General features: G+C 43.2%; 1 protein-coding gene across 8 annotated transcripts in view; it reads right to left on the bottom strand.

Annotated features, from left to right (window-relative positions):
• Positions 1-590: 590 nt before the first annotated feature.
• The window catches only part of LOC121202064 (NACHT, LRR and PYD domains-containing protein 12-like), a 290,159-nt gene continuing 263,438 nt past the window's right edge, over positions 591-27,311 (bottom strand). For 7 of the 8 annotated variants that reach the window (XM_055506698.1, XM_055506697.1, XM_055506700.1 and 4 more), the window contains 6 exons: positions 19,892-20,065; positions 18,595-18,768; positions 17,061-17,234; positions 16,091-16,264; positions 15,327-15,503; positions 591-798 (listed from right to left, as the gene is read on the bottom strand). In XM_055506698.1, the coding sequence (XP_055362673.1) occupies positions 606-798; positions 15,327-15,503; positions 16,091-16,264; positions 17,061-17,234; positions 18,595-18,768; positions 19,892-20,065 (1,066 nt within the window). In that variant the 3' untranslated portion in view covers positions 591-605. Of the gene's footprint in view, positions 799-12,037; positions 12,567-13,900; positions 14,075-15,326; positions 15,504-16,090; positions 16,265-17,060; positions 17,235-18,594; positions 18,769-19,891; positions 20,066-27,311 lie in introns of those variants that run through there. The other variant, XM_055506695.1, reaches the window with a different exon arrangement.

Below are 27,311 nucleotides of genomic sequence, written 5' to 3'. Positions count from 1 at the left end.
GACAGAACCAACAACATGATCCTGACTGAAATGTTCCTGTCTAAACTGATAAACACCAGTGAACTTCAGGCTTCGTCACCACAGAGAACAGAGACACTGACTCCACACATGCTTTAGGACCAAAGTGTCTCCATAGGATCCAAGTTGTCAGTGACCTTTGACCTTCTCCACTCCTCTGGAACAGCTGTGCTTCCTGCTGCAGGTGATGGTGGTTCTGTGATGCTGCTAGGATTCATTTCCTCTTCTCTGCTCCTCCTCCAATCAAACATCATCCACTGTCTGTGGTGTTTGATGATCATTAATGAGCTTCACTCAACGATTTAGTGCTGTGTGTCCTGTTCTGAAGCTGCTGCTGATTCTCTCCTGCTTCTATTTGCTCCATAAGATTCTCCGTAGCTGCTTTATACAAATGTCATCATTTACAGTAGTCAGAGTGACAGTCAAACATTTAAGTCACATTTTCTCAATTTAACCGTCGTTACACTTATTGACCTTTTACTCCCGTCCTTTAAGTCATTGAACAGTTGAATGATCATAAGTCCTGAAGGTGATTTGACCTCATTATAAACCTGCTACAGTTCACATCACATTAAACTCACACAGAACTAAAACATGGAGTCTGACCTCAGAGTTTCCAGTCGACAGCGACGACTCTCCAGAAAACCACACAGATGCTTCACTCCTGAATCCTGCAGCTTGTTCCAGCTCAGGTCCAGTTGAATTAGATGTGACGGGTTGGACTTCAGAACTGAGACCAGAGAATCACAGCTGATCTCTGACAACCCGCAGCGACTCAATCTGAATAAAGAATCAAAGATGTGGATGAAAGCATTAATAATGAGTCAGATTTGTCCTGATCACTGATGTTTAGTCTAAAATGAGCAGAGTGACTTTGTGCTTGTGTTGTTGTGTCGTCATGATCTCCGCTTCTACACATCATCCACATGTCAACACAACATTCATACACCTGTTGATGTCAGCACTGATTCACAAGCTGCTGCTGGAACCAGTAGAAAACCAGACGTGTTGGATCAAAGACTTCATCTGGTTCCTTTCATTCATCGTCTTGTCTCTAAATCTGAACTATTCTGTGTCGTCTGATGGAAAATGTTCAGACTAATGTTTGGATCAAACTCTAAACTGACCATTATTGATGAAGTGAATCATCTTCAGAACTGATCCCAGTCAGATGGATGTTCTCTCCTCTGGTTCTACATGGAACCTAGAACCTTCTGTAGCAACATGTCTGCAGCCTCATATTCATGCTCCTGTTTCCTGCTTGTGTCTCTACAAAGTGACATCATTGTCTGACAGGAAGCATCACACACAGGTTGAAGTGTCGCCTGTTGATGGAGACGAATCAGACGCCACTAAAGATCCTTCAAACATGTGGAGACATGATTTACTCTGAGTCTCTGCTGTTTTAAAGAAAAAGACAAACGTTTGTTCATGAGCTTCATAGACTTTATAGAGTAACAACAAAGTGTCAATCATTCCCGCAGGTTTCTGACACGAGTCTCTTTTCATTCTTGATTCAAGTGGAGACGTTGGAAATGATGAGCTGAAAAACTGCTGCTGAGACATGAACCAGGAAAAACACTGACCTCAGAGTCTCCAGTCGACAGTGAGGACTCTCCAGTCCAGCACACAGAACCTTCACTGATGAGTCCTGCAGGTTGTTGAAGCTCAGGTCCAGATGTGTCAGATGTGACGGGTTGGACTTCAGAGCTGAGGCCACAACTTCACAGTGGGTCTTTGTGAGTCCACAGCTACAAAGTCTGTGATGACAGAAAATATAAAGTCTATAAATGTGAAGTGTCTGTGAAACAAACTGACTTCATGAATGTTGAAGCTGAAGCAGCTGTAGCTCAGTTGGTCTCATCCATCACAAAGTGTGAAGCTCTGTTGGTTCCACCAGATCCCAGACATTAGAACCAAAGTGTGTCTGGACAGAACCAGAAGAACCAAAGACAGATCATAGAAACATGTTGCAGACGCTTCATCCACTGAAAGAAATGACCGTCAGCTGTGATCACACGTCAACTGTCAAAAGCTTTGAGCAGAAACTCTTCAGAGCTAAAGTTTCTCTGTTGGATTTGACTTAAAGCTCCATTAAGCAAAGAAAGACAGAAGATCCTGATGTTCACAAACTTTATAGCTGCTTTGATCTAATTCTCAACAAAGACGTTTTCTAGGAACCAGTAGTTGATGTTTTCACTCTGTGAACTTTTAGATTCTGTGTGAAGTGTTTCTCTTTAACACTGAGGCTTCAGCTTCATGTTGCTGTAGAATATTAATGATCACATTAACATTGGACTTACTGAGCCTTTCTGCAGTTCCTCACAGCTGGGATCAGTCTCTGTCGTCCCTCCTCTGATATGTTGTACTTGTTCAGGTCCAACTCATCCAGAACCTCCTCTGACATCTGCAGCATGTAGGCCAGAGCTGAGCACTGGATCAAGGAGAGTTCCTCTGATCTGTTCTCTGACTTCAGGAACTCTTGGATCTGCTGATGAACTGAGTGGTCGTTCATCTCCATCAGACAGTGGAAGATGTTGATGCTTCTGTCTGGAGAGATTCTATCACTGTTCATCTCCTTCAGGTTGTTGATGATTCTCTTGATGGTTTGTGGACTGATCCATGTGTGACCCAACAAACCTCCTAAGATTCTCTGGTTGGACTCCAGACAGAGGCCATGAAGGAAGCGAACAAACAGGTCCAGGTGGCCACTTGGACTGAGGAGGGATTTAAACATGGTTTTACTCAGGACAACATCCAGAGCAGCATTGGAGTCTTTCAGAAACTCCTCCAGTTCCTCCATCTTCCCGTTGGTGTAACAGAGCATCATGTGAACAGCAGCCAGAAACTCCTGAACGCTCAGGTGAACAAAGCTGAACATCTTGTCCTTGGTTTTCCTCCCTCGCTCCTGTTTAAAGATCTCTGTGAACACTCCTGAACACACTGAGGCTCCTCTGACATCGATGCCGCTCTCTTTCAGATCTTCCTCATAGAAGATCAAGTTTCCCTTTAGCAGCTGCTTAAAAGCCAGTTTAGCCAATGACTTGATGTAGTTGCTGCTCTGTTCTAGTCCGTACTTGTCTTCAGTCCGATCCATCTGAAACCCCAGGAACTCTGCGTACATCTCCGTCAGGGTCTTGGGCAGCTCTCCTCCCTCTCTGGTTTCCAGCAGATCCTCCAGAACTGTAGCAGTGATCCAGCAGAAGACTGGGATGTGGCACATGATGTGGAGGCTTTGTGCCGTCTTGATGTGGGACATGATTGTGTTGCTCTGCTCCTCATCTGTGAATCTCTTCCTGAAGAACTCCTCCTTCTGTGGGGCAGTGAACCCTCTGACCTCCGTCACCACCTCAACAAAGTCTCCATGAATCTGATTGGCTGCTGCAGGTCGTGTAGTGATCCAGATGCGAGCAGAGCGTAGTAGTTTTCCTCTGATGAGGTTTGTCAGCAGCTCATCCACTGAGGTGGACTCTGTGACGTCACGTTGACCCGTCTCCTTCTCACTGGTGCTACAGTCCAGTTGGAGGCGACTCTCGTCCAGTCCATCAAACACAAACAGAAGTTTGAAGCTGCTCTTGTCATAGTTGCTGTTTCCTGATGACTGTAGATGTGTAAAGATGTAATTCAGAGCCTCCAGGCTGATGGACTCAGTTTCTGGGATACATTCATGAATGAGCTCTGACAAACTAAACTTCTGTCCCTTCAGTGGATTCAGCCGACGGAAGGTGAAGGGGAAAATCAGATGCACGTCTTGATTGGACCTTTGTTGGGTCCAGTCCAACACAAACTTGTTCACAAGGACTGTTTTTCCAATCCCAGCGATTCCATTGGTCAACACTGTTCTGATGTGTCTGTATTTACCAGGGGGATGTTTGAACAGGTCACTGGGCTTCACTGGCTCCTCTGCTGATCTTTGCTTCTGCTGTGTCGTCTCAACTTGTTGGACCTCATGCTGTGTGTTGATGTGTGAATCCGGCCCAGCTGTGATGTACAGCTCTGTGTAGATGTCATCCAGACGTTGGTCGACTTCTGACCAGCCTGGTTTCACACAGAGAAACTGGTCTTGGAGGTTTGATTGAAGCATCTGCTGGTAATATGTGATGAACCGTGGCTCTGGTACTGGAACCATCAGATCTGGGTCCATCAAAACACAAAGAAGACCAAGTGTGAGGTGTCACAAATGTCTGATTCATTGATTCAAGTCTTTGTGTTATCGAAAATTATGAAAGAGCCTGAAACACTAGAACTAGTAAAGAGAAGAACTTTGCTGTATCTAAATATTAAATCCTGGTCCACACAGAAAAATCCTCTTACTCTGCAGACAGTCAGCCAGCTCCTCCTGCTTCATCCTCCTCAGAAAGTTCACTGTGATCTTCAGAAACGCGTCTCTGCTGCTCCTCCTCTGCTCTTCATCCTCACCATCCAACTCATCCTCTTCCTCCCTCTGACTCTCTAAGCATTCTGGGTAATCTGGACTCAGAACCTTCTGGATCTTCTTCAGCTCCTTCTTCACAAACGTGACAATGTTTTCCTCCAGCAGCTGGAACAGAAACTATATGAATGACCTGATCCAACTAAAACCATGGACCCAAACATCAGATCCATGTTGGACACACTGACATCCACTGGTCTAAAAAGTGCAGCATGAGATGATTGAACACAACAGATAAACAGTAGTAGTTGTACATGTACAGACCATAAATATGGAGTCCAGCTGTGTTTGGTGCTGCTGGACAGATTGAGCACTGGGAACCTCTGAGCTCTGCTGGTCCACTCTGTGGAGGAACCATGAAGAATGAGTACACACAGAGACACACACAAGGTAAAGGTCCATGAAGTGATGTTGGATGTGAGCAGTGAGTCAGAGACTCCCTGTAGTGGTGAAGGTTTACTGTCAGTCAGTGGCTTCAGTCTCAGCTCTGAACAACATTCATCTCTGCCTCCCTCACTGTTGGAACAAGGAGTCTGCTGGGATCAGACTGGTTGTACTGGGCAGCTCCCAGTGGGAATATGTTGAACTAGGAACATTTAACTACTTCCTACATTCATTCATTGTTGGACGTCGGCTCTGGTGTCGACACTGGGGACAAACGTCTTCACTGCAACAACATCACAACTAAAGTCTCCAGTAGTAACTTCAATTTACTGCTGCAAGTGAAGAAGCTTCAAGACATTTGACCAAAACCTTCATGTAGAGACGTCAATAAACAGATTTAATCAGAGATGATCAGCTGCTTCCTCTGACGTCAGCACTTCATTAGAAGAGGAGCAGCCCCTGAGACCAGGGGCTGCTCTGGTCTCAGAGCAGAGTGAAGAAAGCTTCTGCTTCACATCAACACTTCAAACACAAATCAAACAGATCAACAAATGGAAACAACACAAATGTTTATCATCAGAGAAAGTTTACATCAGATTGTTGAGAATGATTCAAACTGACAACAACTCACTGTGACTCTGATACAGGTTGCTCTTTGAAATGAATAATAAGGTCCTTTGACCGGTCGCTCTTGAAGGACACACAGCTGGGTCCAGGTCCAGGTTCAGGTTCAGGTTCAGCAGATCCTCGTCTCTGATGGGACCTGATAGGAAAAAACCTACAGTGACTCTCACACATTGAGTCCTGAATGAGCAGTAACAGTAAATCAGTGATGTGTCTGTGACTTGAAGACAGAATCATCACCTCTGATCTTTTGTCTTTATCTCCATTCTTCTGATTTTAGAGGGAGGGGCTCCCTCCTCTCTGTCCTCACACTGGTTCATGCTGCTGGATTCACACTTTCTACCTTCATGTGGAGAAGAAACACAAATCATTCATCTTTACATCAACTCAAATCCTCCTCCATCATCATCATCAGCTGCTCCTCCACGGATTGTCTCTTCTTCTGTGGTTCATATCAGTGTCAGCTGGATGCAGTCAGACAGTGGGAGGCAGAGGAAGCAGCTGTTATAAATCTATAAAGAGTTAATTGAATGGTGCAGAGATTACACTTGAGTTCGACATTTTTGGAATAAATACTACCAAAATTCCAGTCTTCGTGTATTTTGGTAATTTCAGGTTATGACTTTATGGCAGAAAGACGTCAGAATAAGACCTCAAGAAAGAAGAAGCAGAGAGACTGTTTGAAATCATAGAGACCAGAACATTGTCCAGACTTAAAGCTCATCCAGCTGGTTTGGGATGAACTGAACAGAAGAGTGAAATAAAAGCATCCTACAAGATTCAGGGGAACTTCTGCAACGAGAAAATGAGCTTTCTGATTTCCATTGTAGAAATAATGAGACAAGTGTGATCAGCTGCTGTTTCAGCAGACACATCAACACATCTTCATATCATCGGACTGGAACTATTCTGGACATGAGTTAATACACGGAAGGTGCCGTTTCGGCCCGGCGGCTGCAGAGCCGGGACTCTCCTCGCCTCCACCCTCCCTGAAGGAATATCTGGACTTTACATTCCCCCGTCATGGACCCCCCCTCATGGACTCTGTTTGGTGCTTGTGACTTATTCTGTTAATGGTTGCCTTGTGTTTTGATCCTCTTGTGCTTTGTCCTGGCCCCCTCCAGTCCTCCCTTCACCCATCTTCTTTGGTTGTGTTTTTTTCTATTGTTTTGGTCGTCTAGGAATCCGCCCTAGACGGAGGAGTTCTGTCACAGCTCATGTCATTCAGTCACAGTTTCGGTTCATTTCCGGTTTTATTTTGTCACTACTTCCTGTTTCATCACCACCACGAGCAGTTCCAGCTTTACTTCTGTTTTAGTTAACTCACCTGTGTCCTATTGGTAATCAACCCACCTGCATTTAAGCACCACCTCATGCCATAGCACCCTGCTGGGTTGTTTGTGTTTTCATGACCAACATTCCAGCGCTACTTTGTGTCCAGTCCCAGTGTATGATCCGGGTTTTTGTCCAGCCTCTGGTAATAGTGCGCCGTGAGTTTGACCATTGCCTGTTTTTCACCTCGCTTTTGCCTACTCCCTGTAGAACCTTGTTTTTGCCTGCATCGTGTATGACATCTGCCTGCCTGACCACGAACACATTAAACTGCCGTTTTTACTCTAGTCACGCTGTGCATTTGGGTCCTTCTTCCTGGAGTTGTGACAAAGGCTACTTGTAGCATCAACAAATATTACACCACTGGTTTATTTAGAAGTTCAATTAGAAAACAAACTATAGTTGATGAATATCTCCATGCTTTAAATAATAAGTCATGTTTATTAATCATTTTTCTTGTTAGTTGGTTTCACTGGTTGTTGTTTGTGTTTCTTATTTTATTACATGAATAATGACTGTTTGTGTTTAATCTCTGATGCGCCACATGAACAGAGAATAATACAAAACCCCTGTTACACTGGATAACAGCTGTAGCAGCTGTTTGTCTGTGACCAGTCATTCTAGTCATTTGTTCATTTCACAGCAAGCAGCGTTGTAGCCCTCTTGTGGGCGTTGAAAAAATGGTCGCAGTTCTCAAACACTAAATACTGAAGACAACATGGTTTGTTTCAGCGAACTAATTATAATCACAAAATACCACAAGCAATTCAACCCGTGTGGAAACCAAGAAAACCAAATACACACCACAGTAAAGCGACCCGCATCTTTTCTACCATTGTAGTCACTTAAAAGCGGTCACGTGACAAATGAACGAACGAACGATCCGTAAAGATCCGTATGAACGAAACAGGAACGAACTGTAGTGTTTGTTGCTCGCTAGAGAGCCTGAGTTATGAACGATGAACGAGAACGAGGAACTAAACCCTGCGGCCCAAGCTGCCTTTAATGGTGGCTGGTAGAGAAAAGTTAAAGTAAAACTTATTTTGACAATTAGTGATATTTCTAAAGCCAAAAGTAACAAAAATAATGTGTTTACATGGTGCAATTACTGTGTCGAAAATGTATTATTATTAATATAATTGGTGTTATTATTATTGTTATATTTTATTATTTTGTGGCACAGTCACACAAAATCTGATGCGTCTATGCGCAGCGTAGCGTCTATGTGTCTGATGCGAGTATTTATTAAGACAAATACATTATATACACAATAATACGACACAAATCTACAAGAATCCATTCATTAATTATGATTTAATTAATGATTAATGTATGCCAGGTGCCAGATGACAAAATAAATGAACGTTAAATATCAGACATTGTTCATTCCCTTGTTTCTCAGTCCACACAGCCCAATAACTGATCTACTGCTGTCACGTGACAAAAGAACAAAAGAACGAAAGAACGATCCGTAAGGATCCGTGTAAACTAATCACAAAAGAACTGTAGTGCTTTCTGCTCGCCAGTGTTCCTTTCAGGACCTCGTTCTCGGTGGCGAGAGAAACCACCTGCTGCTGGCTGAATATCAGGGAATCGCGGAGGGCCATGAACTCTTTGTGGAGGAGTTCCACTAGCGCCAGACGCGCGTCGAAGCTTGATATTTTTTTCTCTATGGACTCCAGGATGTCCGTGATGTTTTTATCCGCCGAGCTAGCTCCAGGGGCCCGTTTCAAGAAGGAGGTTTAACAAACTCTGAATTAAAACGAAACTCTGAGTTGATCTACTGAGTTTGCAAACCTGGAGTTTTCGGTTTCAGAACAGCTGAAAAGAGTTGGTTTAAGCAACTCTGAGTTGTCTGACTCAGAGTTAAGCGCGTGCACCGCGACGATACAAAGCCCTGATCAATGGAGTGAAGATATTACGAGTCACCATGGCAACAGGACAACAAAAGACGTCCGGAAATGGATATGTTACGTCAAGCATATAACGACTACGAGTCTATATTCCGTAGAAAAGGCAACACGGCTGCAGCGGCGAAAGAGAAAGAATTAGCTTGGAAGAAAATAGCTGCTCGAGTCAATGCGTAAGTTTACATTTTAATCATACAGTGTTCAGCGTAACTAAATACTAAATAATTTTAGTATTGTTGTTATATTTCACTCGTAAAGTAAGGACTTTTTCACTCATCTAAGGCGTTACTTCAGTAATTGCATGAAATACCGATGTTTGTATGAATTAAAAGTGCAGTGTTATGTCTATGCATTTTTAAAATTCCTGTTGTGGTTGATGTGGGATTTGTAAAGTAATGATAATTCAATAATCCAATACGTTTTATGGAGAGCAATTATTATATTAATCTAATTAGGTTTTTAAAAGTTACCCAAAACACGTAATAATATAAGAATTTAATTTCAGTTTTTATGTACGTGCAATCCTGCAGACATAGAAGAACATGGCTAAAAATGAAATGTAAAAACATAATTCAGTATTATAAAGTGTAATATTAATACAGTTTATACACATCACATGATTTCTGATGTTTGTGTTGCGTAGCCTAAAGGATGTAACTTGATCTCCAAGTATAGTGACTTTATTATCTCCACTCTGCCCCAGAGTGTGGAAGAACAGCAGGAGGAGGTCAGTCACATTCTGCTGCACAGATGCACACAGTCAGTGATGTTCAGTAAATGCCAGAGTTCAATTCTGTAAGAGTAATAAGGAACTATTCCCAAACACAAGCTGGAGATGAGTGTATAGTTAAAGGTGAATTGTATGAATTATTGGAAGAATCATAAAATCTAACAATTGCCTTTGTATTTGTAGGAAATGAAAAAAAAAAACAAATAAATTATGGTTTGCATCTATTCAGTTTCTTTTATTGGTGGTGGTGATGGTTGATTAAGACATTAAAGCAAATCACATCTGACTGTCCATCCACTCTGCAGATTACCATGATGGAAGGAGTCTCCTCAGGGTCTTGTATTTGTAGGGCAGGGTGTTGCTCCTCTCTAATAATTGCAATAATGTGGAGAACAACACATGCCACAATAATGTCACAGGCCTCTCATGTTTTACCCTGAGGTGACGTAGACACTGAAGAAGTGCTTTCAACAGGCCTATGGTCATTTTCACCCGGGCTCTTGTTCTGCAGGGCCACATTAAAGCGCTGCTGAGGGCCTGCTTCAGGTTCTGGGTCAGGGGTCAGTAGTGTGGGCTGCCATTAACCCCTATCTCCGGCAGAAAGCCGTCAATCTCTCCTAGAAGAAAGTTTAGATTACTTTAGTGCTGCATAGAAGTGCTCCTGTGAGTGTGTAGTGCATGCATTGAAATAAGTGTATAGGACATACATGTACTTACCACAGTGCAGCCTGTTACTTAGGGTTGACTCACTATATATTCATGAGTTCACGTTTATGATATGTGCAGCATCACATATGATCTTGGTGATGTAAACAATGTGATGTCAGTTACAGTGACCAGTAGAAAGAGTAGTCAGTGAACCTGCACATTTATCAGTTTATTTCAGATCACAGCAAGATATTATTAACTGATCATTTTTCAAATTAGCCTCAATGAAACGAATTAAATACCATAAATAAATAACTGCAATCCTGTGAAACTCCTCTTTGATGGCTTTAAGGAGTTTGTGTCAAGGAAAGCGCTTGAGATCAAACTATTCTACAAATAGTGGCTTCACTAATGTGCTCAGCATCTGCAATGTTATAAAGAAAACTACCGTTTGCAAAAAAAAACGTAACGCAACACAAAGAATCTGTTCGGATGTAAAAGCACGGCCACGATGGGTGATGTGTTTGATGAATGGGTGAATAAGATTATAAATGTATGTATAGAGTCTCGAGAAAAACGGTACCGCTAAAATAAATATGCACGGCGATATGACAGAAAATTAACTCGTGGCGTCAAAATCCTCGCGCGGCGTAAATTCAATGCCGTGTAAATTAACACACGGCATTGACGGCCTCTACATGGCCGACACACTCTGTGCGACGGAAACAGGTGAAATCTACGAATGAACTGAAAGATTAAATGAGGCATTTAAACAGTGTTCACTTTAAAAAGGGGCGGAGACCGAAGGAAACTCTGGGTTTCCCGAATAAAACCTGCTCGCGACCAGGTTAGGTTCACAGAGTAAGTTGCCATAGTAACTGACTCTGAGTTTCGATTACCTCGCTTCTTAAAACGGGCTTAAACTTACCCCGCTTTACGGGTTTAAGTAACCTCGCTTTCTGAAACCGAAAACTCTGAGTTTTCCTCATTTCGGGGTTAACAAACTCAGAGTTTCCACAAAACCACCTTCTTGAAACGGGCCCCAGGTGACTCAGGTGAGTCAGACGGACGGGAACGCTTGTTGGGAGCCGTCTCCTTTTTCCCCATTACCAGACGCTCGAAGCACTCGTTGATGTACTCGAAACTTTCTTCGGTGTTATCCAGAATGGTAGGGTGGTTGATTATTTTCCGTAAAATAAGGTAGTTATTTATTTATTTAAATTGGCGGATAGTTTGTCGCGCTGTTGTTTACTACCGGTGTGGCGCCGCCTTGTTGAATTTCTTGTGCTGTTCTCGCAGAGTCTCGCGTTCTCTCACAGCATCGCGTTCGCTTGGTTGGTCTGTACACGATTTAAGTAAATGTAGTTGTACAAGAAACAACCTGACGCAGTTTGAACGTCGCTTGTGTTGTAGTTACATGAGTTAAAAGAGGAAGAGTCTGCTCCTGAATTGCTATGCTCTGCTTTCAATAAAGAATCAAATGTGAAACCTCTGCCTTTTGTCTTTGGAGCCATGATTGAGTTTAACCAGCATCAATTATAAAAATATTATCAAACACTTGTTTATTTCACTGTGAAATAAACAAAATAAGTCTTAATTAATGGGATTCTATCCCACGGCCGCTGAAACAAAAAGTCTATGTACGGAACGCATTAAACATATCCATGTAGCAGATACATTCATTCAACAGCAGCAGTCAAATTACTGTAACTTTGAATTAACACTGAGTCATCACTGTGACTCAGTGTTAGAATAAATCCAGCTGTTTTATGGAGGCTTTTTTAATCTTGAATCCTAAAGCTTCTACACTTCCAGCTGTTGTTACTGCGTTTTCAGATCACACGTTTAACTCGTCTTTTGTGTCACGTTTGTGTTAGAGTCACCATCACTTCAATGAAGCCAGCAGCTTCTCATTCATTCTGGTCAATTTCTAAAGTTATTAAATGACTTCTATGTTTTTGTTTTCTTGTCTGTGAGCTTTTCTGTACGAAATCATACTGTTATTGGTAAACTTAGAAAACTTAGAAAAGTTCTAAGAAAAGGAGAATTAAAACGTCAAACAGCAGCAACGAGGACACAGATTATACAGTAAAAATGCTTTATAAACAATCTGTCTGTGACCAGAACGTCTACTTCATATTACAACACTAGAGCATTAATGTGTGAAAACACTGTTTATACAGACATGCAACTGAGGTAATAAATTATACATAAAAATACATGAGTTTTTTTTTAACAATAAGAATTACAGCCAACACTACCCCGATATCTAACTACTGCACCACACACTTCATTTCCCACATGATTCTGGTGGACTGGACACAGAGCAGCTGGTCTCAGATCAGTTCACACTGATAATCGTCTCCACTGGTTCTGGTTCCTCTGTCAGTCAGTTGTGGATGAAGCTCTGCTCCCAGTAACATGGACCAGTCAGAACCAGATCCACACACACACACTGCTGCTGCTTCTACATCTGGATCATCTCCAGCTGCAGAGAGAATGAGAGCAGAGAGCAGATCAGTGAGTGTCTACAGAGACTCCCTTCATCATCTGTCACATCCAGGACAAAGAGCAGCAGGACTTCAGTCGTGTTCACAGCACAAGTGGACCAGCTGTTAAGCTTCCTTTTAGCTCATTGGCCTGATAGCTCAGTTGGTAGAGCGTCGGACTCGGAGGGCAAAGTCTGTGGTTCAATCCTTCGCCTCGATGTGTCCTAGAATGTGACCCTTTGCAGTAGAGCGCCAAATGCGGGAAACAAATTTAAGGGAAACGTTAACTAAAATATTAACATCAGTCTGCACATTTAACTCCAGGCGGTCGCTGTGTGGTGACCAACATATTCTCTGCTTTGAAACATCAGCTGACACAGAAACATGAGAAGCTTTGGAGCAAACTAATGACAGAAGGACACAGACACAGATGTGATGACTGGACTTCAGCAGAGGTTCTGCTCTGGACCAGCACCACATGGTTACTACATGGAACCATGGTTCTATTAGCCAGACTGATCTCAGAGCTGTGACACACATGAACCTGATCAGTAGTTAGTGTTGATGCCACGACACTTTGATGATGTCACGGAACGGCAGATAAAGGACCCACATGCACAGCACAGAGAACCGTAGGCAGATGGTAGAGAGTTAAACAGTTTAATCCAGTATTCGGTATCACAGACAGTCCGGGTCATACACAGGAGTTCGTTGGGCTTCAGTACCGGTGGAGCAGGCTGATTCAAGTCCAGGGACAGGCAGAGATTCGGTAACAGAAAATCACAGGTTACAGTACCGTAAGGGAGTAGGCTGTCTCGTAGTCGGGCGGTCAGGTTCAGTATACCAGAGCTATACCAGAGTACAGATCAGGGAGCAGGCGAGAATCCGGAGTCAAAAAACAGAGCAGAATCAAAAACGCGCGAACAGGGTAACTAAATGCTGGAAGGGATGTCTGGCATACATAAGACGATCTAGCAGAGTACTGGTGTGAGAAGGGGTGCTTAAATGCAAGGTGAGTGATTACTGATGAACTGCAGGTGTGTACAATGACCGGGTGAAGCAGGAACAGCTGTGACGTGACGTAAACCGGAAGTGAAGCTAGAACAAAAACAGAAACCGGGAGACTACCAAAATAAAACAGGAAATGGAAACCCAAAACATGAATATAAGGCTGATGAACAGAGTCCTACAAAATAAAACCAAGAACAGAACCAGAACCTGACAGATGAGTGACTGGAGCTTTACAGGAAACACTGGATCTCTGCTGTGACACTAACTGAGTTTAGTCCAATACTGCTGAAAGCAGCACAGACTGACTCCAACCTCTACTGACCTCAGAGTCTGCAGTCCATAGTCTGGACTCTGCACCAGGTCACGAAGAGCCTTCACTGATGAATCCTGCAGGTTGTTTCCTCTCAGGTCCAGTTGTGTCAGATGTGACGGGTTGGACTTCAGAGCTGAGACCAGAGAATCACAGCTAATCTTTGACAAACTGCAGCAACTCAATCTGAATAAAGAACCAAAGACGTGGATCAAAGCATTAATAATGAGTCAGATTTGTCCTGATCACTGATGTTTAGTCTAAAATGAGCAGAGTGACTTTGTGCTTGTGTTTTTGTGTCGTCATGATCTCAGCTTCTACACATCATCCACATGTCAGCACAACATTCATACACCTGTTGATGTCAGCACTGATTCACAAGCTGCTGTTGACCTCAGTCACATCTGGAATCAGTAGACAAGCTGATGGACTGAAACTTAATTAATGCCAAATATTAGTTGTGATGATTTACTTTGATTCTTGTGATAAAGTGATAAATTGAAACCAACACTGGACATTTTCTGCAGCTGCTTCACAAACATCAGTGAGAAATGCAAGTGTGTAACTCATGAAGATTTCATCTCAGTCTGTCATCTCAGACTTTGATGACAACTCACTGAAATGAAGTGAAACTGTAGAAGAAGAAGAATGTGATGAATGAGTTTCCAACCAGGATGGACCTGACTGGTTCCACTGGGAACAAACAAACACTCACTGACTGGCTCCTGTTTGGTGCCACCTTGTGTTTCTGTGCAGTGGTTGGGTTCTGATGAACTGGACTTTGTGTTGATGTGAACTGACTGTGTGGTGTTCACAGCTGGAAGGACCTGGGTTCAGCAGGAGCCTTTCTGTGTGGGCTTCTCATGTTCTCCCTGTGTGTGTGGGTTCTGTTCTGGTTCTGCAGCTTCCTGCCACAGTCCAAAGACCTGAAGTTCTGCTGCTTAGCTGCTGACTCTGAGCTTCCATAGGTCTGATTGTCTGTCTCTCTGTGTTGGACCTGTGATGGACTGGTGACCGGTCCAGACTGGACCCTGCCTCCTGCTGAGTGCGGCTGGGATCAGCTCCAGAACCATGCAGACCCAAACGGGACAAGTTGTTGGGATGATGGATGCATAGATGCAGAGGAACAACTGTGAAAACCACAACTGGACTTTTGGACTTGGACCAGTTCTGGTTGTTTCTTTAGTCTGTTATGAAAGAACTTTAAGAATTTGATTCCTAAGAAACAATGTGGGTTCAAGGTTTAAAGAATATTGTTTTATAATGTTGTCTGTGTTTTAAAGTTTAGTCTTCTTTCAGTAGAACAAAAGTGATTAAACTATACAGTAAGTGAACAAAAACCAAACCATTAACTCTCAGGACCAAAACCTGCTGGTTCCCTGAAGCAGAACCACAGTCAGATCCTAGAACCTAGAACAGTAACAGTCAGTGAACTGACCCCAGAGTCTCCAGTCGACAGTGACGACTCTCCAGAAAACCACACAGATGCTTCACTCCTGAATCCTGCAGGTCGTTGTTCCAGCTCAGGTCCAGTTGTGTCAGATGTGACGGGTTGGACTTCAGAGCTGAGACCAGAAAATCACAGCTGATCTCTGACAACCAGCACCAACTCAATCTGAATAAAGAATCAAAGATGAAACAGTAGAAAACAAAGTTAGTTGAAACCATCCAGTGTCTCATCGTGTGTTTGAAGCTGAAGTTTAGAACTTAGAAAGTCCAAACATCAGAACCAACAGGATGCAGGTTAAAACGGTAACAAAGACTCATTAACATTAATACCAACACGCTGCTGCTTCAGCTCAGACGTCATGACTTCACTTCTTCAACTCTGCAGCTCCACCACTGGCTCCATCTGGATTCACTCATTGTACTTGTACTGACACATTTATCTGAGCTTCTACTAAAGATCCTCATGAGTCCGACTCAGGTTGTCAACATGTGACAGGTTTATAAAAACATACAGAAAATTTTCTACTGATGGAACGAAATCGTCATAGAAACATTTCATACTGAGGAAACATTTAATAATGGAGTCAAACTGATGGAAACAAGCGAAAACTAAAAAGTGAATGGAAAACCACAGAAGAAAACAGACTTTACCATGAAGACCGTCAGTGTGGATCAGTAAAACATCAGCCTTGTGTGTCAGCACAACGTTCCCATCACATTAAACTCACACAGAACTAAAACATGGAGTCTGACCTCAGAGTCTCCAGTCGACAGCGACGACTCTCCAGAAAAACACACAGATGCTTCACTCCTGAATCCTGCAGGATGTTGTATTTCAGGTCCAGTTGTTTTAGATATGACGGGTTGGACTTCAGAGCTGAGACCAGAGAATCACAGCTGATCTCTGACAACCTGCAGCGACTCAATCTGAATAAAGAATCAAAATGAAACAGTAGAAAACACAGTCAGTTGAAACCTTTTCATTGTCTCATGGTGTCGTCATGATTTTCTCTCAGGTTCTTCAACCACATCTTTGTGTCTTTATTGTGATTCATTGGTTTGTTCCATGTGGTCTTGATGGAGACAGAACCAACAACATGATCCTGACTGAAATGTTCCTGTCTAAACTGATAAACACCAGTAAACTTCAGGCTTCGTCACCACAGAGAACAGAGACACTGACTCCACACATGCTTTAGGACCAAAGTGTCTCCATAGGATCCAAGCTGTCAGTGACCTTTGACCTTCTCCACTCCTCTGGAACAGCTGTGCTTCCTGCTGCAGGTGATGGTGGTTCTGTGATGCTGCTAGGATTCATTTCCTCTTCTCTGCTCCTCCTCCAATCAAACACCATCCACTGTCTGTGGTGTTTGATGATCATTAATGACCTTCACTCAACTATTTAGTTCTGTGTGTCCTGTTCTGAAGCTGCTGCTGATTCTCTCCTGCTTCTATTTGCTTCAAGCAGATTCTCTGTAGCTGCTTTATACAAGTGTCTTCATTTAGTCTCAGTCAATTCTAACAGTCACAGTCAAACACCAACAAACATTTAAATCACATTTCCCCCTAAAACCATTGTCAGCACTTACTGACTTTTTACTTCCATCCTTTTAGTCATTGAACAGTTGAATGTGATCAGTCCTGAAGGTGATTTGACCTCATGATAAACCTGCTACAGTTCACATCACATTAACTTACAAAGAACTAAAACATAGAGTCTGACCTCAGAGTCTCCAGTCGACAGTGACAACTCTCCAGAAAACCACACAGATGCTTCACTCCTGAATCCTGCAGGTTGTTGTTACTCAGGTCCAGTTGTGTCAGATGTGACGGGTTGGACTTCAGAGCTGAGACCAGAGAATCACAGCTGATCTCTGACACACTGCAGTCAATCAATCTGCATAAATAATCAAAAATGAAACAGGAGAAAACACAGTCAGTTGAATCCTTTCAGTGTCTCATGGTGTCGTCATGATTTTCTCTCAGATTCTTCAACAATATCTTTGTGTCTTTATTGTGATTCACTGGTTTGTTCCATGTGGTCTTGATGGAGACAGAACCAACAACATGATCCTGACTGAAATGTTCCTGTCTAAACTCGGATAAACACCAGCAAACTTCAGGCTTCGTCACTGTGGTGGAAATTTTTCATAAAGAAGCAGATGAGAGAGAGTTGTCCTTTTGTGCGATTTATTGAAATAATAAAGAAAATAAAAATAATGGGGAAAGCAAATAAAAAGCATGGATGTTGAGCGTGCACATCAACAAACCAAAAACCAGCTGGGGAGATCAGTGCACACACCACGAAGGTGTGATGCAAGGAGCTCCTCAAGTTGTCTCTGCCTTTTAACCCCTTTCTCTGTCCGACTAGGGTGGAATGTCTTTCTAACCCAATCAAATTACATGCACCATCTCCTCCCTGTCACAGTGTGTGTGAAGATATTTACATTCTCACACCTGCATTGCTGACGGCTAACTATCTGTGAGAAAGGAGCACCAAGTCTCAACAGACAGAGACACAACTCCCTGACATTGGGTTTGGGAGCTAGAGTTGAGAGTCTCTCAGGCAGAGACAACCATTGAACAATTTAGGTTAAATGTCAAATGCATAGAGTTAGACAAAACAGATCATAAGTCATAAATCATATAATAACTGCATAGAAATAAGGAAGAAACAATTTTTCCCATAACAGTCACCACAGAGAACAGAGACACTGACTCCACACATGCTTTAGGACCAAAGTGTCTCCATAGGATCCAAGCTGTCAGTGACCTTTGACCTTCTTCACTCCTCTGGAACAGCTGTGCTTCCTGCTGCAGGTGATGGTGGTTCTGTGATGCTGCTAGGATTCATTTCCTCTTCTCTGCTCCTCCTCCAATCAAACATCATCCACTGTCTGTGGTGTTTGATGATCATTAATGAGCTTCACTCAACTATTTAGTTCTGTGTGTCCTGTTCTGAAGCTGCTGCTGATTCTCTCCTGCTTCTCTTTGCTCCATAAGATTCTCTGTAGCTGCTTTATACAAGTGTCTTCATTTAGTCTCAGTCAATTCTAACAGTCACAGTCAAACACCAACAAACATTTAAATCACACTTCCCCCTAAAACCATTGTCAGCACTTACTGACTTTTTACTTCCATCCTTTTAGTCATTGAACAGTTGAATGTGATCAGTCCTGAAGGTGATTCAACCTCATGGTAACCTACTACAGTTCACATCACATTAACTTACAAAGAACTAAAACATAAAGTCTGACCTCAGAGTCTCCAGTCGACAGTGACAACTCTCCAGAAAACCACACAGATGCTTCACTCCTGAATCCTGCAGCTTGTTGTTACTCAGGTCCAGTTGTGTCAGATGTGACGGGTTGGACTTCAGAGCCGAGACCAGAGAATCACAGCTGATCTCTGACACACTGCAGTCAATCAATCTGAATAAATAATCAAAAATGAAACAGGAGAAAACACAGTCAGCTGAATCCTTTCAGTGTCTCATGGTGTCGTCATGATTTTCTCTCAGATTCTTCAACAACATCTTTGTGTCTTTATTGTGAATGCAACTAAAAAGCATGGATGTTGATCGTGCACATCAACAAACCAAAAACCAGCTGGGGAGATCAGTGCACACACCACGAAGGTGTGATGCAAGGAGCTCCTCAAGTTGTTTCTGCCTTTTAACCCCTTTCTCTGTCCGACTAGGGTGGATTGTCTTTCTAACCCAATCAAATTACATGCACCATCTCCTCCCTGTCGCAGTGTGTGAAGATATTTACATTCTCACACCTGCATTGCTGACGGCTCAACAGACAGAGACACAACTCCCTGACATTGGGTTTGGGAGCTAGAGTTGAGAGTCTATCAGGCAGAGACAACCATTGAACAATCTAGGTTAAATGTCAAATACATACAGTTAGACAAAACAGAACATAAGTCATAAATCATATAATAACTGCATAGAAATAAGGAAGAAACAATTTTTCCCATAACAGTCAACAACAGAGAACAGAGACACTGACTCCACACATGCTTTAGGACCAAAGTGTCTCCATAGGATCCAAGCTGTCAGTGACCTTTGACCTTCTTCACTCCTCTGGAACAGCTGTGCTTCCTGCTGCAGGTGATGGTGGTTCTGTGATGCTGCTAGGATTCATTTCCTCTTCTCTGCTCCTCCTCCAATCAAACATCATCCACTGTCTGTGGTGTTTGATGATCATTAATGAGCTTCACTCAACTATTTAGTTCTGTGTGTCCTGTTCTGAAGCTGCTGCTGATTCTCTCCTGCTTCTATTTGCTTCAAGCAGATTCTCTGTAGCTGATTTATACAAGTGTCTTCATTTAGTCTCAGTCAGTTCTAAGAGTCAGAGTCAAACGTTAAACATTTAAATCACATTTCCCCCTAAAACCATTGTCAAAACTTACTGACCTTTTACTCCCTTCCTTTTAGTCATTGAACAGTTGAATGTGATCAATCCTGAAGGTGATTTGACCTCATTATAAACCTACTACCGTTCACATCACATTAAACTCACACAGAACTAAAACATGGAGTCTGACCTCAGAATCTCCAGTTGACAGTGACGACTCTCCAGAAAACCACACAGATGCTTCACTCCTGAATCCTGCAGGTTGTTGTCACTCAGGTCCAGTTGTGTCAGATGTGACGGGTTGGACTTCAGAGCTGAGACCAGAGAATCACAGCTGATCTCTGACAAACTGCAGTCAATCAATCTGAATAAAGAATCAAAGATGAAACAGGAGAAAACACAGAGTCGGTTGAATCCTTTCAGTGTCTCATGGTGTCATGATTATCTGTCTGGTTCTTCAACATTGTCTCTTTATTGTGATTCATTGGTTTGTTCCATGTCGTCTTGATGGAGACAGAACCAACATGATCCTGACTGAAATGTTCTGTCTAAACTCTGATAAACACCAGTGAACTTCAGGCTTCGTCACCACAGAGAACAGAGACACTGACTCCACACATGCTTTAGGACCAAAGTGTCTCCATAGGATCCAAGCTGTCAGTGACCTTTGACCTTCTTCACTCCTCTGGAACAGCTGTGCTTCCTGCTGCAGGTGATGGTGGTTCTGTGATGCTGCTAGGATTCATTTCCTCTTCTCTGCTCCTCCTCCAATCAAACATCATCCACTGTGTGTGGTGTTTGATGATCATTAATGAGCTTCACTCAACTATTTAGTTCTGTGTGTCCTGTTCTGAAGCTGCTGCTGATTCTCTCCTGCTTCTATTTGCTCCAATCAGATTCTCTGTAGCTGCTTTATACAAGTGTCTTCATTTAGTCTCAGTCAGTTCAAAGAACATTTAAGTGACAATTTCTCTATTAAACCATCGTTAAACTTACTGACTTTTTACTCCCTTCCTTTTAGTCTTTGAACAGTTGAATGTGATCAGTCCTAAAGGTGATTTGACCTCATGATAAACCTGCTACAATTCACATCACATTAAACTCACACAGAACTAAAACATGGAGTCTGACCTCAGAGTCTCCAGTCGACAGTGACGACTCTGCAAAAAACCACACAGATGCTTCACTCCTGAATCCTGCAGCTTGTTTTCACTCAGGTCCAGTTCTGTCAGATGTGACGAGTTGGACTTCAGCGCTGAGACCAGAGAATCACAGCTGATCTTTGACAACCTGCAACCACTCAATCTGAATAAAGATCAAAAGATGTGGATCAAAGCATTAATAATGAGTCAGATTTGTCCTGATCACTGATGTTTAGTCTAAAATTGTCACGATCTGGGTTTTGTGTCTAGTTGTTCCTGTTTTATTTTGGTAATCTCCTGGTTTCTGTTCCTGTTTTAGCTTTACTTCCGGGTTTTGTTCTCGTCACAGCTGTCCCTGCTTCACCTGATCGTTATCCACACCTGCACTGCATCAGTAATCAAGTCACGTTGCATTTAACCACCACCAGTGTCCTCAGTTCCCTGCCAGATCGTTGTTTGTGTGCTTACCGTTGTTCCCAGTTCGCTGTTCCTGTCCGGCCGTGTTTTGTGTACCCCGTTCTCTGCTCTGCACGTTACCGAACTCGTTTGCCTGCCTGACCACGATTCTCCGCCTGTCGAATTGGTACTGTATGCTGGATTTCGTGTATGAACCTTGCCTGTTCCTGACGCTGCCTCTGCCTAATACCTGGAATAAACCACCGTCTGATCACCGTCAACCTGTGTTTGCTGTGCATTTGGGTCCTCATCCGAGCGTTCCGTGACAAAAATGAGCAGAGTGACTTTGTGCTTGTGTTGTTGTGTTGTCATGATCTCAGCTTCTACACATCATCCACATGTCAGCACAATAAAAGAACACCTGTTGATGTCACCAGTGATCACAACCTGCTGCTGGAACCAGTAGAAAACCAGACGTGTTGGATCAAAGACTTCATCTGGTTCCTTTCATTCATCGTCTTCTCTCTAAATCACTATTCTGTGTCGTCTGATGGAAAATGTTCAGACTTATGTTTGGATCAGACTCCAAACTGACCATTATTGATGAAGTGAATCATCTTTAGAACTGATCCCAGTCATATGCATGTTCTCTCCTCTGGTTCTACGTGGAACCTAGAACCTTCTGTAGCAACATGTCTGCAGCCTCATATTCATGCTCCTGTTTCCTGCTTGTGTCTCTACAAAGTGACATCATTGTCTGACAGGAAGCATCACACACAGGTTGAAGTGTCGCCTGTTGATGGAGACGAATCAGACGCCACTAAAGATTGAACATGTGGAGACGTGATTTACTCTGATTCTCTGCTGCTGTGTCACATTTAAAGAAAAATACATCACAAACGTCTGTTCATGAGCTTCATAGAATTTATAGAGTCACAACAAACTGTCAATCATCCCTGCAGGTTTCTGACATTAGTCTTCTTTCATTCTAGATTCAAGTGAGACGTTTGAAGTCACAAGCTGAAAAACTGCTGCTGAGACATGAACCAGGGAAAACACTGACCTCAGAGTCTCCAGTCGACAGTGAGGACTCTCCAGTCCAGCACACAGAACCCTCATTGAGTCCTGCAGGTTGTTGTCACTCAGGTCCAGATGTGTCAGATGTGACGGGTTGGACTTCAGAGCTGAGGCCACAACTTCACAGTGGGTCTCTGTGAGTCCACAGGTAAGAAGTCTGTGATGACAGAAAATATAAAGTCTATAAATGTGAAGTGACTGTGACACAAACTGACTTCATGAATGTTGATGCTGAAGCAGCTGTAGCTCAGTTGGTCACATCCATTACAAAGTGTGAAGCTCTGTTGGTTCCACCAGATCCCAGAGATTAGAACCAAAGTGTGTCTGGACAGAACCAGAAGAACCAAAGACAGATCATAGAAACATGTTGTAGACGCTTCATCCACTGAAAGAAACGACCGTCAGCTGTGATCACATGTCAACTGTCAAAAGCTTTTAGCAAAAACTCTTCAGAGCTAAAGTTTCTCTGTTGGATTTGACTTAAAGCTCCATCGAGCAAAGAAAGACAGAAGATCCTGATGTTCACTAACTTTACAGCTTCTTTGATCTGATCCTCAACAAAGACATTTTCTATGAACCAGTAGTTGATGTTTTCACTCTGAACTTTTTGATTTCTGTGTTTCTCTGTGAAGTGTTTCTCTTTAACACTGAGGCTTCAGCTTCATGTTGCTGTAGAATATTAATGATCACATTAACGTTGGACTTACTGAGCCTTTCTGCAGTTCCTCACAGCTGGAATCAGTCTCCATCGTCCCTCCAGTGATGTGTTGTACTGGTTCAGGTCCAACTCATCCAGAACCTCCTCTGACATCTGCAGCATGTAGGCCAGAGCTGAGCACTGGATCAAGGAGAGTTCCTCCTCTGATCTGTTCTCTGACTTCAGGAACTCTTGGATCTGCTGATGGACTGAGTGGTCGTTCATCTCCATCAGACAGTGGAAGATGTTGATGCTTCTGTCTGGACAGATTCTATCACTGTTCATCTCCTTCAGGTTCTTGATGATTCTCTGGATGGTTTCTGGACTGTTCTTTGTGTGACCCAGCAAACCTCCTAAGATTCTCTGGTTGGACTCCAGACAGAGGCCATGAAGGAAGCGAACAAACAGGTCCAGGTGGCCACTTGGACTGAGAAGGGATTTAAACATGGTTCTACTCACAACAACATCCAGACATGAGAAACTTTCAGAATGAAGCTTAGCACTTTGATTTCCAAACACCTGTTTTTTTGTTTTTAAATTTGATTTGTTCTGTCTGGAGTCTTTCATGAAGCTCTCCAGTTTCTTAATTTTCCCATTTTTGTAACAGAGCATCATGTGAACAGCAGCCAGAAACTCCTGAACGCTCAGATGAACAAAGCTGAACATCTTGTCCTTGGTTTTCCTCCCTCGCTCCTGTTTAAAGATCTCTGTGAACACTCCTGAACACACTGAGGCTCCACTGACATCGATGCCGCTCTCTTTCAGATCTTCCTCATAGAAGATCAAGTTTCCCTTTAGCAGCTGCTTAAAAGCCAGTTTAGCCAATGACTTGATGTAGTTGCTGCTCTGTTCTGGTCCGTACTTGTATTTAGTCCGATCCATCTGAAACCCCAGGAACTCTGCGTACATCTCCGTCAGGGTCTTGGGCAGCTCTCCTCCCTCTCTGGTTTCCAGCAGATCCTCCAGAACCGTAGCAGTGATCCAGCAGAAGACTGGGATGTGGCACATGATGTGGAGGCTTCGTGCCGTCTTGATGTGGGACATGATTGTGTTGCTCTGCTCCTCATCTGTGAACCTCTTCCTGAAGAACTCCTCCTTCTGTGGGTCAGTGAACCCTCTGACCTCCGTCACCACCTCAACAAAGTCTCCATGAATCTGATTGGCTGCTGCAGGTCGTGTGGTGATCCAGATGCGAGCAGAGCGTAGTAGTTTTCCTCTGATGAGGTTTGTCAGCAGCTCATCCACTGAGGTGGACTCTGTGACGTCACGTTGACCCGTCTCCTTCTCACTGGTGCTACAGTCCAGTTGGAGGCGACTCTCGTCCAGTCCATCAAACACAAACAGAAGTTTGAAGCTGCTCTTGTCATAGTTGCTGTTTCCTGATGACTGTAGATATGTAAAGATGTAATTCAGAGCCTCCAGGCTGATGGACTCAGTTTCTGGGATACATTCATGAATGAGCTCTGACAAACTAAACTTCTGTCCCTTCAGTGGATTCAGCCGACGGAAGGTGAAGGGGAAAATCAGATGCACGTCTTGATTGGACCTTTGTTGAGTCCAGTCCAACACAAACTTGTTCACAAGGACTGTTTTTCCAATCCCAGCGATTCCATTGGTCAACACTGTTCTGATGCGTCTGTATTCACCAGGGGGATGTTTGAACAGGTCACTGGGCTTCACTGGCTCCTCTGCTGATCTTTGCTTCTGCTGTGTCGTCTCAAGCTGTTGGACCTCATGCTGTGTGTTGATGTGTGAATCCGGCCCAGCTGTGATGTACAGCTCTGTGTAGATGTCATCCAGACGTTGGTCGACTTCTGACCAGCCTGGTTTCACACAGAGAAACTGGTCTTTGAGGTTTGACTGAAGCATCTGCTGGTAATATGTGATGGGCCGTGGCTCTGGTAATGGAACCATCAGATCTGGGTTCAACAAAACACAAAGAAGACAAAGTGTGAGGTTGATTCAAGTCTTTGTGTTATCGAAAATTATAAAAGGGCCTGAAACACTAGAACTAGTGAAGAGAAGAACATTGCTGTATCTGATTATTAAATTCTGCTCCACATTTAACCAACTCAACCTCCAACCCATCAGTAAATGTGTGTTTGTGTCTGTGATGTTAAATGTTGAGATAAATCCTCTTACTCTGCAGACAGTCAGCCAGCTCCTCCTGCTTCATCCTCCTCAGGAAGTTCACTGTGATCTTCAGAAACGCATCTCTGCTGCTCTTCCTCTGCTCTTCATCCTCTCCATCCAACTCCTCCTCACCCCCCCTTTGACTCTCTAAGCATTCTGGGTAATCTGGACTCAGAACCTTCTGCATTTTCTTCAGCTCCTTCTTCACAAATTTGACAATGTTTTCCTCCAGCAGCTGGAACAGAAACTATATGAATGACCTGATCCAACTAAAACCATGGAGCCAAACATCAGATCCATGTTGGACACACTGACATCCACTGGTCTAAAAAGTGCAGCATGGAGATGATTGAACACAACACATGAACAATAGTAGTTGTACATGTACAGACCATAAATATGGAGTCCAGCTGTGTTTGGTGCTGCTGGACAGACTGAGCACTGGGAACCTCTGAGCTCTGCTGGTCCACTCTGTGGAGGAACCATGAAGAATGAGTCCACACAGAGACACACACAAGGTAAAGGTCCATGAAGTGATGTTGGATGTGAGCAGTGAGTCAGAGACTCCCTGTAGTGGTGAAGGTTTACTGTCAGCCAGTTGCTTCAGTCTCAGCTCTGAACAACATTTATCTCTGCCTCCCTCACTGAACAAGGCTGAAGTGTTGGAACAAGGAGTCTGCTGGGATCAGACTGGTTGTACTGGGCAGCTCCCAGTGGGAATATGTTGAACTAGGAACAGTTAACTACTTCCTACATTCATTCATTGGAGACAAACAGTCGTCTCCACTGCAACAACATCAAACTAAAGTCTCCAGTAGTAACTTCAATTTCCTGCTGCAAGTGAAGAAGCTTTAAGACATTTGACCAAAACCTTCATGTAGAGACGTCAATAAACAGATTTGATTAGAGATGATCAGCTGCTTCCTTTGACGTCAGCACTTCATTAGAAGAGGAGCAGCCCCTGAGACCCTCTACAGGATCAGAGCTTTAGCTACTGCTGGATGGAGATTTGATCAATGATCAGAGTGAAGAAAGCTTCTCCTTCACATCAACACTTCAAACACAAATCAACCAGATCAAGAAATGGAAACAACACAAATGTTTATCATCACAGAAAGTTTACATCAGATTGTTCAGATTGATTCAAAGTGACAACAACTCACTCTGATACAGTTTGGTCTTTGAAATTAATATAATCCTTCTTTGACCAGTGACTCTTGTAGGACACAAAGCTGGGACCAGGTTCGGGTTCAGCAGATTCTTGTTTCTGATGCGACCTAGAAAAAAACTTGGATTACACTTAAATGATCAGTAGTACAGATGAATTTGAAGGTAAAAAATATTAATAAATACTGAGAAACTTAACTTTTTTTTAAATAAAGTCTTTAAATTAACAATGTTCCTCCTGGATCGATTTGTCTGTAAAGGCACAAACTTGAATTCAGGTTGAGGAGACTCTGTTTTCTTATTGATCCTAATAAAAACAAAATAATATAAGTCAAGCATTTTAGGAAATAAAATCCATAACTATAAATTATCCATCCATCCATCCATTTTCTTAACCGCTTACTCCCTAGGGCGGGGTCACGGGGGTGCTGGAGCCTATCCCAGCTGGCTACGGGCGAGAGGCAGGGTACACCCTGGACAGGTCGCCAGTCCATCGCAGGGCAACACATAGACAGACAACCATTCATTCACACACTCACACCTACGGGCAATGGAGAGAAGCCAATCAACCTAATGCACGTCTTTGGACTGTGGGAGGAAGCCGGAGAACCCGGAGAGAACCCACGCAAACACGGGGAGGACGTGCAAACTCCACACAGAAAGGCACCAGGGCCGCCTCCGGGAATCGAACCCAGAACCTTCTTGCTGTGAGGCGACAGTGCTACCCACCGCACCACCGTGCCGCCCAACTATAAATTAATTAATTTATATTATATAATTTATTTCTTTAAATTATAAAATTGTGTATATATAAACATTAGAAAAATATTAATTAACCTTTCAATAGACAAATGTTTTCCTTTATAATATATGAGATCACGTCTTGAGTCATCACTCTTAAAGGACACACAGCTGGGTCCAGGTCCAGGTTCAGGTTTAGGTTCAGCTGATCCTCGTCTCTCATGGGACCTGATTGAAAAATACCTACAGTGACTCTC

The sequence above is a fragment of the Betta splendens genome, unplaced genomic scaffold (assembly GCF_900634795.4).
Source record: "Betta splendens unplaced genomic scaffold, fBetSpl5.4 scaffold_29, whole genome shotgun sequence".
Classification (NCBI taxonomy): Eukaryota; Metazoa; Chordata; class Actinopteri; order Anabantiformes; family Osphronemidae; genus Betta; species Betta splendens.
Note: the sequence above shows the minus strand (reverse complement) of the source record. Positions and strands in the feature narration are given on the sequence as shown.